The sequence below is a fragment of the Gallus gallus genome, chromosome Z, assembly GCF_016699485.2.
Source record: "Gallus gallus isolate bGalGal1 chromosome Z, bGalGal1.mat.broiler.GRCg7b, whole genome shotgun sequence".
Classification (NCBI taxonomy): domain Eukaryota; kingdom Metazoa; phylum Chordata; class Aves; order Galliformes; family Phasianidae; genus Gallus; species Gallus gallus.
This window is the reverse complement of record NC_052572.1, coordinates 64404190-64415693: the sequence shown is the minus strand read 5'-3', so window position 1 is coordinate 64415693 and position 11504 is coordinate 64404190. Positions and strand designations below refer to the sequence as shown.

General features: G+C 38.5%; 1 protein-coding gene across 4 annotated transcripts in view; it reads right to left on the bottom strand.

Annotated features, from left to right (window-relative positions):
* Positions 1 to 204: 204 nt before the first annotated feature.
* The window catches only part of SSBP2 (single stranded DNA binding protein 2), a 170965-nt gene continuing 159665 nt past the window's right edge, over positions 205 to 11504 (bottom strand). For all 4 annotated transcript variants that reach the window (XM_046905913.1, XM_001234273.7, XM_046905915.1 and 1 more), the window contains 2 exons: positions 8431 to 8529; positions 205 to 6248 (listed from right to left, as the gene is read on the bottom strand). In XM_046905913.1, coding sequence (XP_046761869.1) covers positions 6219 to 6248; positions 8431 to 8529 — 129 coding nt within the window. In that variant the 3' untranslated portion in view covers positions 205 to 6218. The remainder of the gene's footprint in view (positions 6249 to 8430; positions 8530 to 11504) is intronic.

The following is an 11504-nucleotide window of genomic DNA, read 5'->3' as shown; positions in this document are numbered from 1 at the left end:
GAGATTTCAGCATGAAGGCCTGTATTACTCATAGCAGATAGGTAGTAAGTTTTGGTTTAGTCTGGCTTCCCAAAAACACGTGTTTCAGTAAGTATTTACAATGCTGACTTCAAATAGAAAGGAAAAAAAAAAAGTCATTTGTTTTCTTGAATTCTTTTGCACATAGATGTTAAATAGTGGCTAGAAAGTGACCATTTCAAATCGTAACTGAAAATTGTCTTTTTATTAAATGTGAAAACATGTACCCGAGAAAACTCTTACACATTTTTATGGCAAGTTTTCCCATTACATGAGAGGCTTTCTTACATATTTTAGGCTTAGATGAAGAACAGTGACCAAAGAGAAGTTCAGACTAAAACTGCAAAGCTGTTAGCTATGTTGCGGGAAACTATGGCTGCATGACTGAAAGCAAAATGAAAGGACAAGTTCACAAAAACGTTTAATATAGTAGTGAACAATGCTCTAAGAAATAAAATAAGAAACAGAAGAAAGCCATATCTGTTCCACATATCAGTACTGTTGGCACATGAACGTGTTCATGCACCAGTAAAATCAGTAAAATGAGATAAAATGTTAGCTTGGGGAAGACTTCTAGACTGTCCATGCTCAGCCTGGGTTTAGCATTTTAGCAGTCTCACTCTTCTGAAGGATATTATTTGTATTGTTAAATCTGCTTAAAATTAAGCCTGTGTAGGCTTTATTTCAAACAAATGTGCATGTGTTTGCAGGATCAGAATTTCAATTGTTGAGTAGACAGTCCATTTATCTTCCCTAAATTTGTTACTGTAATTTGTTTCCAAGATGACAGTGCTGGCAAACAACTTGCATGCATGCACTCAAATCAGTAATTTAGCTAAGGATTTTTTCCTCTGTTTTTCATGTTGAAACAACATTTTGGTAATTTTGGTAGATTCTTTGTATTTTTCTCCATATATAGATCTGCAAAATAATGTCACACTTCAGACAAATTCTACATTTCACCAAGGTCAGGGTGAAATCCTACAAGAAAAATGACGCTATCTGAGCGGTTTCACCAAAGTTTCAGCAGGACAACTGGCACAAACAGCAGCTTATAGGATGGAGCCAATAATGTCTGAAAGCAGAGGGAGCTGCATACACTGAAATTTAAATCTAAGTCATTTACATTTGAGTGTACTCATTTTTTATAGATGTTGTGTGTCATTACATCCTGAATTAGATCCTTAGTGTGATCAGTTTAAAGAGAAATGAGCTGTCACTGTTGAAACAGTTTGGGGGGTTTTAATTTAAAGATATGCTTTGCCAGGATTCCCTTCCTGAAGGCCTAACCAAACCCAAGAACGTTTGGGACAGAAGCTATGGCTCTATCCTCACTTACTGTGAAATAAAATAGAAAACAATTACCAGGTTTTCTTTGATTGTTTGTTTTGTTTTGTTTTCAATATCTTTCAACCCTCTTTCATATTCTGCAAATGCAAAAATATATGGTCAAATTCTGGAGATTCAGTCTGTATTTACCAACAACAACACTGGATCAGGGAAGCCTAAGAACAGGAGAAAATGCCTAAAAATAATTAACTGATCTGAGAAGTAGAAATCCCTGCAACATTTGTCAACTGAAAATTCATCTTAACGAGTGAAGGATAATGTTCAACACTGAATACTGTAACAGCTGGTCTCTCATTACACTGCCCATCTAATTCTAAATCCTCTTGAAATGCAGTTTTTCATCTGCTAACCACAGAACAGAGCAAAATTCAAATGATTTTTGGCCAGTTCATGAAGCTGCCCCAGTGCAATGATGCTGAACTGGTCTCCAGAGGCAAAGCTTTACTCCCTTCTTCCTATTTTCAACTATTTAAGATAAATGATATCACTCTCCTCATGTTTTACAGGGAGAGCAAAGGCTGAACGCCTCCAGAGGACAGGAGATGTGTCATGGGGCACTGTGCTCTGCAGAATCAAGAGGGGAGTGAGCTGGTCATTCTGGCAGTCAGTGCTCTCCTTGTGGAGATGATACATGGCTGGGCTGGCTTCTGGAGACTCCTGGGGGACTGTCATTCAGATGCCAAGTCATCCCAAGGCAAGATAGGACACATTTGGGCAGTCTACAGAGCGTCAATGACCTATCTCACCATTACTGCTGTCTTTTGCATGTACCAACTCCCAAAACATCAAGTGCAACTGCAGTTCTTCCTTGTGCACAGGCAATTAAGAAAATAATGCAACCCATGCATGCAAATACAAGGTACTTGTTTTCATCAGGCTACATGTTTTACTCATGATTCATACAACTTCTTCCTTGCCTTAAACCCCATTCTTGTCTATGCAAGATTCAGATGTAGAGATAAAATCTGGGTCTGGATGCTCCTACTCATGGGTTTATGCAGAAGGTAAAGTACTGATTTCACTGTGAAATCCACAAATGAATCCCAACTCCAGCTGAATTCTACAAGGCCAGAATTTTTGCCAGAGTTCTGATGGTATGAGACTCTATTTCTGCAGTTCCAATATATTATTCCCATATTTCTGTGCTTTTAAGATTTCATAACTTGTTCTTAAAAATCACAGATTCACAGAATTGCAGGGGTTGGAAGGGACCTGTAGAGATCATCGAGTCCAACCCCACAAAAAGCCTTACTTTAACCTTGCCTGAAAGATCTTCTAAATCATTATCTGTTTGTTTCTAAATGAAAGCAAGAAATCTGTCTAAAAACACACTGTGGAAAACCTACCTAGCATCAATGAGAAGAGCATTTCTCCCAGAGCCAGACAAGTTCTGACATAATCAACAATGCTGTTGCATATGGACAGATAAAAACAGCAGTTGCATTACACACTGATATTTAGTGCATTAGAAACATAAATGGGTGTATTCAATCAGTTCTTGGAAATAATCTTTCTTTCCATATTAATACTCCTTTATGTGATGAAAACCCTACAAGTATCGTAAGCAAAAGAAAGAAAACAAATGACCAAACAAAAATCTCCATGCAAATTTAAAAAATAATGGGATACTTGTAATTTATAAGTTGAGCATTTAGCACGTACTGTTGTTTTCTACAGGTTCAGTTCCAGAATGGTTGTTATCACCTGATCTTAGCAATGAACAGTGAGTTATTTACAACTTCACTCATGTATGTAAGCACAGAAGGCAAGCATTCCTCACAAAAAGCAAGATGATTAGGCTACTTTATATCTGATTAGAATTCTAATAACAAGATGTTCACCAATTATTCAATCAAATCTACAATTCTGCAAGCTTGCACAGCTTCTGTTCCACCAATCTGTGGGGCTGTATAGTTATGGAAAGTACTGACATACCTAGTAACTTGAAGTACCAGGGCACAGAGTTATATGTTATGAGAAGCACAGCCCAGTTCTGTTCCTTTTGAAACCAGCAGTGTATGTGCTGACATTCATGCTGCAGGATTGATGCAACAATGTTTAATTTAATATAAGTGTCTGAGAAATGAAATGTAAAGTGGAAACAAATATTTGCTGGCAATAAGAAAAACTGCATAGAAGGGAGGCTCAAAAGAACTACAGAAGAAAAGATACGTCTGAAAGGATGTTATGCTCATGTATATACATTAGGCCAACATATTTTGATAAAAATATTCAATATGTGCTGGCAGTTCCATTTAAAGGGTACTGCTTTATGCATAGATTTAATGTAATGGTCAGACTTTTATCCTTAACAGGTGCCAATAAACTGTTGAAGATAATACCAAATACAGGAGGAAAAATAAAAAAATGAGTTTGGATTAGTACAAAGCCACAGTTCTGTTTAATGTTGCTAGAGCAAGCAGCTCTTTTGGCAACATGCACTGTCTTACAATCTCAGCGATGCTCTGCAGGGGCTCCCTGTGAGGCACCCAGCAGATCCCGGATGGACTCAGGTCACAGGCTCAAGGGCATGTCTCAAGGGCACTTACCTGCTGCATGAAAGGGCTTTGGCATGTGATGTCCAGATATATTCATCTACCTCAGTCCAGCAGCAATGACATCATGTGCCTGCAACTGGGCAGAAAAGAGTCCTAGAATCGTTCTTGGAAGGCTACCAACAAGGGTAATACAGATGACAAATACAAGCTACAAGGATGCCTGCACTTTGCACTGTTTCTGGGAGAAGCTGGGCTGCACTGTGGACATAACCAGGGAAACTTATTAGTGACAACTGTGATGGATCTCAGGAAATTACGTTTTGCTTTATGTTTTTTTTTTTAATGCAAATTATAGGGGCTCCTGACATCTCTTTAGACAGCAACAAAATGTCTTCCAAAGAGAAGCAAATTAATTCAACCTTCATAATCACTGGGAATAAAGTCCACGAAACTATATAATGACAATCTAGTTCAAGATTATAGCTAATCAAAATAGCCATTATTACTAAAAAATAATGCTACCAAAACTTCAGATATTTTAACAGAATTTTAAGCCTCCAAGAGCTTCATCCTTAACAGCCATAGCAAGAGAATAAAATACGTATATGTTTTTATTTTTACATATATATAACATATATAAAAATAAAAATGAGTTATGAGATTCTGTTACTCCTCATGTGCATCTACCATCGCAATGAGCATACTACATACAATTCTTCAGCACAAATTTATGAAAAAATATCCCCTTACAAGACTGCATGGACATCGTCTGTCCAGAAGTGCTCCTCCTCCTAAGTGGCTCTTCCATCTGCAAAGTCCAAGGTGGACTTCGGTTTTTGTCCGTGGCATAAATTTTAGTGCAGCCACTTTGTGTTCACATTGTTGATCATCAATGTTTTGACCACTACTCAATTGAAAACTTCAATTTTCTTGGGAGATCTGGAGCTCACTAGGAGCTAAACTTACTACAGTCTTGGTTTTAGAGCTTTGACTAAAGAGACGTGGGATTATTTCCAGAAGCTCTTCCTTAAAGGCCACACACCTTTTCTCCATTCTGTTCCCAGCTTTCACATCTAACATGCTGACCTTATAAAATGCCCCAGACCTTTGTTCCTCTTGTGTTCATGGCAACAGGTAAGACCCTCACAAGACATAGTAGTCATAAAAGGTTTACTCCCTCATTTTGTTTCACGAAAATGGCTGCTTACTGAAAGGTTTGGGGGGTGAATTCATGTACCAGAGTGATCTGATTTCTCAATGGGCTTGGAAGATTGTGTCATCAAGACCATGGTTAATTACGATTCAGTTGAGAATTACTGAAAAGGGGAAACGTAAACATAAATTGTTAGAACAAGTTTCGTTAATAAGGACTCTACTGTGTTTCCACTAGCTACCACCCCTACAGAGGATCGTGCTAAATAGAAAATCCATTCCCGAAGGCAGAATAAGCCCTGACACTTTATTGCTAGATTCTATAGCAATTGGAGCTCACATACAGTAACCTTATAGTACTCTATATATACTGAGAAGCTTGTATCAAATTCAGGCTTCCATTTCAAAATAGATATTGCAGATATTAGGCTTCAATTAAAGAAGAAAAATAACCTTCAGTGCTTCTTTTTTTTTCTTTTTTTTCTTTTTTTAAAGGCAAAGTATTAAAAAAATCACCAAACTAGGTGAAAACTATTAAATTTCTCCAAAAAATTAAGATGAGCTTTCTTCTATTTCTTGAGACAACACAGTTTGTGATTCACAGGGTATGTAACTGGTATCAAACACAAGTTAATGAAAGCTCTTATAAGCAATTTTATTCCTATCCATAATGGCAGACATTTACAAAATCAGATTTATCAAATGAGTTCACCTTAAAAAATAACTTATAAAGCAATGATATATGCAACGTAAAACAGTTCAGGAGGGGAGAGGGCAAGCAAATTTTAATAATTAGAATGTAAACGTGAAAAAAAAAAGATGGAATATAAGTCCCTACTTTTCATTTCTACTTAAGATGTCATGTGATAATATTTTACAGTGTCCTGCAGGGCTATATATGTATGTGTGTATTTCTGTGCCACACACACATACATATACATTTACCCATGCATGTACATACACAGATAATTGCAGTTCCATCATGGGCAGTTCTGTTATGCCACTCAGTTGTCTCAATCATATTTGGGACCCACTTTCTTGAAAAAACAGGGGAGATGGTAGGAAAAAAAAATGGTGGGTCTGATTGTGTCTGAGATCCTTTTGTTAAGACTGTACACTGGGATGAATAATTTTCTTCTGCAGTAGCTCTCTGAAGAGGGCCAACTCACTGTGGTCTTCAGGACGACACTTGTTAACGGATCACACACTCATTGTCATGCTAGGGGAGTACTGAAAAAAGAGGAATTCACATTTTAACAACCGTTTTTTACCCAGGTAACTAAAACCACTTCAGGACCAATGAGTTCAAATGTCAACATGCTCTCTGAATTTTCTCCTACCGTTATACAAAGGTACAAGCCCGTGCAAAGGCTTGTACTTCAATTTGCAGAATCATAATTTCTATTACCCTTCATTCATTACGTAAAAATAAATACAGCTCTTACTGATTGAGTCAACTCACTCCAAGATTATTTCTGCGTTACCTGAGTGATGTGATGAGCCAGTCCTTCAATGATGCTTTTCAGACCTTTTCCTGATTGATTTTGGCTACTGGGGATTTAGGTAGTCAAAGAGCTGGCCTCAAGTAAAGCATGCATTTGTGGTAAGCTGAACCACGTAAATATTTTGGAGAGCTTTTTATTACTTGATGGGAAGAAGGGCATGCAGATAAGCCTGACTGGAATTCAGCTGCGCTTTTAGTCTCTATTATTCAGTGTTATTGACTTCAGGAGACAAGCTGAATCAGTGGCCACTCTCCTTTATGTGAACTGAAAGTTCAGTCACTGCTTTAACTTATTATTTCAACACAAGCTGAACTGCAGCCCTTAGAGAAGCTACAGCTGCCCTCAAGTTAGCAGTACTTTATTACAAATAATCAATGGCACAACACAGTGCCTACAAGAACTGCACACCTATATGCCTAATCTGTGACTTGGAGACCACAGAAACTCAATTTGCCTAAAATCTAAGCAGAGGAAAATGTTCAAACACAAGAAATATTACTGTAGCAAAAACTGATACAAGAAACGGAGAGATTTATTTGCCTTTGCAAAAACAAGGCAGGCAGTGAAATAACTGCCAAAGCTGGAGCTTTGAGTTGGCTGCTTCCAAGTGTCTATGAATACCTGATATGGGTCTTTGTCATGTAGACTGCACAGAATGGACTACTCAGGTAAAACAGGCCTGTTATTTCTTCTACTTTGGGGCTTACTCCCACCCTGTGCTGAGCATTCTCACACCAGGCCAGTATGCTTACGTTAGCCAACGAGGGAGAACAACTCAAATGTTTCAAGTAGAGCCTTTGTTCAAATGAGTTTCTGTACTACAGTAAATGTCAGTGTATCCTGGTAATCACTTTGGACAAGGAATCTGAAGACAAAATAGTGCTTATTTGTCAGTTTTACTTTATTATAAGTAAGTCAGAAGCTTTTCCCCAATCCCAATCACAACCCATGGCAAAGAAGTTCTGCCTTCAGTTCAGGCAAAGTAAGCCAAATTGAAAGTCAAAGATTGCCATGACCAAGGATCACATTTAATCGAGGTTTTGTGCCTAGTGCTTTCTTGGCAGATTTTAAAACATCTATCTATTTAGGTGGTACAAACTGATTTCCTCCAGTACTCCAAACAATTTGACCATATGCCCTCTTTCTGAAGGGGCACACAAGTAACATGTAGAAACTGCTCTGTCTTACTTCTCACTTTCAAATAAGTAAATGATAACAACAACAAAACACCCCCAAATCTGATTCCCATTAAACTTGCCATGCAATTTTTCTGTTCTGTGATCTGAGGGGAACTGTTTATTCACATTTACTAAGTCATAATTCACCACTGGCATAGTTAATGAAGTTGCACTCACTTCTGGCAGCAGTGATTTCCAATAACAATAGAAGTGTTGAAGTCACTCAGCACTTCTGAAAAATCAGGCCACTTCTATTTAGGAACCTAAACGTGGATTTAGAAACCCAGCTTCAGGCACAGGAAAATACCTTGCAACGTGTTGTACACCATGTTTTGCAGCCTTAAGCGGTCTCCATTTCAAAAAAACACCATCTGCCCAAGAATGAACACTAGAGGGCACCTTTGCCTTTTCTGTCTCTGAGAACACACTACATTGCTGTAACACGAGATCTGGTGCTCTTATTTATGTACTTCAGTGTGAATTTGTCCTAGAAGATATTCCTGCAGTGTAAAACACATTGTTTAGCAATCGAAGGCTGAGCAACCACAAATTGAAACTCTCAGATGTAAAGATCTCTTAACCCTATATTTCAGCTGCTCAGATAGCACCTGATAAATGCCCACTCTGCGTCACTGAACACTGAATGCATTTTTTTTTTCCTTCCTTTTAAACAAAATATCAGGAACAAAAGTTCCCAAAGTAAAACAACTCCATAAAAAAAATACTTACGCTCTCACTCTGAAAAGGGTTTAGGAAGTTTCCACCCATCTCACCGTCATCTCTGGGAGTGCCAGGCTGATTACTCATGCTCATATTACTGGGAGAGTTCTGTTAAACAAGATTTTAAAACACAGATCAACTGTCGAACACCAGTTAATTTCCAGGCTTCATGAAGTATCACGCACTTGATACTACAATACAGAGCAGCACAGCATACGATGCAACACACTGGATTTACAAAGAGAGATATGACTGCTGAGTTCTGCAGGCTTATGTCGCTAATTTCAGCCCATACACACAGGTTTCTGACCCTGATTTACCTGTAATTCTTATTGTCAAGGTTATTGCCACCGTCCTCTCCTACTTAAGTCAGGAAAAACTATGAATGACTTCAGCTGGTCTAAAAGTAATCTCTGTCACTGTGTTCATTCATATGGTCAAATCCAGTGAAGTCTATGAGCGTGTGTCTTGACGTACATGACTTCTGAAGGCATACCTAGCGGTCAGTATGTGGACAGTATACACAGGCCTCACAAATCAAGGCCCATATCTGAGGTCTCTGCTCACAGTGTGCAGTTAATGGAAATAGTTTCACAATTCAGGAATGTAGTCAGACATGGAGGTGCTAAACCACTTCACTGTGAGCAGCTAATAAAGAGTTTATAGGCAGCTGGGTTAAGGAGAATTCAGACAAAGTGCTCTTGATCCAGCCCCAGATCAGACTTGCAAACACTTTCAGAAGCAGCTGTACTTTTGTATTTGCTTCCACAGAGCCTATTGCATGAGTGTCTTAATTTACTTTTCCAGTGTCTAGTTGTAACTGAGATGCTAATTAGTAGTTACAACACAAAGGCACCTGAACATAACTGTCTATTTTTTAAAAAATAGGTACTACACAATCAGATCTACAAGGTGTAGAAAACGATTTCAAGATTCAGTTACTTACAGAAAGGATGAAACTAGTTAACTGTCACAGAAGGCATTCAGTCAACAGCTAATACATGATTATGTCAGACACTACAATTCATCAGGTGTTTTCACAAGCTCATTTGCAGCTACCCGCCATGCCTGGAGTGCAGATGCTTCTATTTCTACCACTGTTAAGACTCCTGTTAACACAGGTTTTATGATGGAAAAGGAATAGTCGTGGAAATATGAAACCAGGATCTTCATTAGGAAAGTTCATAATTTCTGTCTCTTGATCCAAAAAACTTAATGTTATTGCTGTTGAATTTTACCAGCACAAATCCAAGTTTGATGTGCCACTAAGAACTTAACAAAAACCCAGTGCAGCCAATGAGCAAGGTGATAAAACACAACTGCAAGTACAGATTTTGTTCTAAGTGACGAAATAGCAACAGCTGGAAGAATCCTGAGTGAAATCATCTTTTTTTTTTTGTATGTTATTTCTCAGTTAGAATAACAGACAGTATGCCTGCTAGCATAGTTTCATAAGGCTTCTTAAAAAAAGATGCATTGTACTTTGAAAATACCTGCAGAAAGTATTCATTTAGGATGACTCAGTCTGCAGTAGGGTAAACTATGGATGAAAAAAATAGGAAAGATTAAATTAAGAGAAAGATCCCTTAATTCCTTGGTATTCCTATTACTAAAAAGACTATCCACCCCACAGTGGCTTTCCAAAAAATTCCAGAAGGGTTGAGGCTGGCATGGTCCCTCTGTCCCAGTCCCTGCTCCAGCAGGGACATCTGGAGGAGGGTGCCCAAAAGCCACCTCAAAACCCAGGTGGCTTTTAAGGATCTCCAAGGAGGAGATCCTACAGCTTCTGTGTCCCTGTGCCAGCACTCCATCACCTGCACAGCACAGAATGCTTCCTGATGGTCAGAGGGAACCTCCTGTGCTCCAGCTTGTGCCCAGGGCCTCTTCTTCTGTCATGGGCACCACTGACAAGAGCCTGGCTCCATTCAGTGGTGCTTAATGGCAGGAAATAATATCTTCTGGAGAGTTCACGGAATAGCTATGACTTCTTCCTCTTCAAACCCTATTTCTGAACACTCCTACTGGTACTCCAAAAGCTCCATTTTGTCCTCTGCCCATAATTTAAGTATTATAAAATGTTACAGAGTTCCACAGGATTATTCACTTCCACCTTCAAGGAGAACAAAATGTATTTTGTACCTAGCTTCTCCAAAGCTTAAATCTGTTACCTTTTGTTACCACACGAGCAGACTAGTAGGACTGATTGTTGTACATGCCATCTGCTTTGAAATGCCTTTTGCATGGCTAATGAAAAGCTGCCATTAAGTTTTCACCATAATCCTGATCAACACTTTCAATCTGAATAGTTATGGGTTCAGCTTGGTGTATTTATTTGCAACTACAGATTAATTATTAAATTATTACATCCACATGCAGGCATAGCTTCTTTTAAAAGCAACCTGAAACTTTACTTATAGTTGGGTCAAGACTTTGGCCTTCTGTTCTCTTTACCATCTCATTCACTCTACTTCTAATGGTGACTCGCAGATACCCAGGAATCACAGCGCCATCAAAAACAGCAGCAAATTAACTATTAATTTAAATCAGACAATTACATACATTTGTTCTTCAGTGAAGTTATTGGAGCAAATTTTTAGGGATCCACAGTTTGGAAAAGGTTGAAAACTACTGCCTCGGTACAACCACACCTACCAGACCCGAAGCAGGAATTAATTCAGGGTAGTCCTGTTGCCTATGTTACGCAGGAGGTCATACTACACAATCATAGCAGTCCCTTCTGGCCTTAAAATCTATGAATATAAAGTTTAAAACCCACTAAGGCCTTGTCACATTTATTTTATATGATGCTCCTGTACTTTTGATCATTCCTTGGGGATTTACCCCTATTTTATCTTGCTCTGTGTAGTACAAAGCTTTGAAATTCTGCAATTGCTACAGTATGCCAGCCCCAAAGGTTCAAATTCCTGACATAAATGCTTTTATAGCAACTCCCCTGGGTGGCTTTTATGGCCAGTATGGGGTTTCACATTGTAGCACTAGCTGAATTTTTCCAAAGCTAGTATTTCTTTGATGACTGCACAAATTCCACGGGCACTGAAAGAAACACTGGTTATTAATGTTTA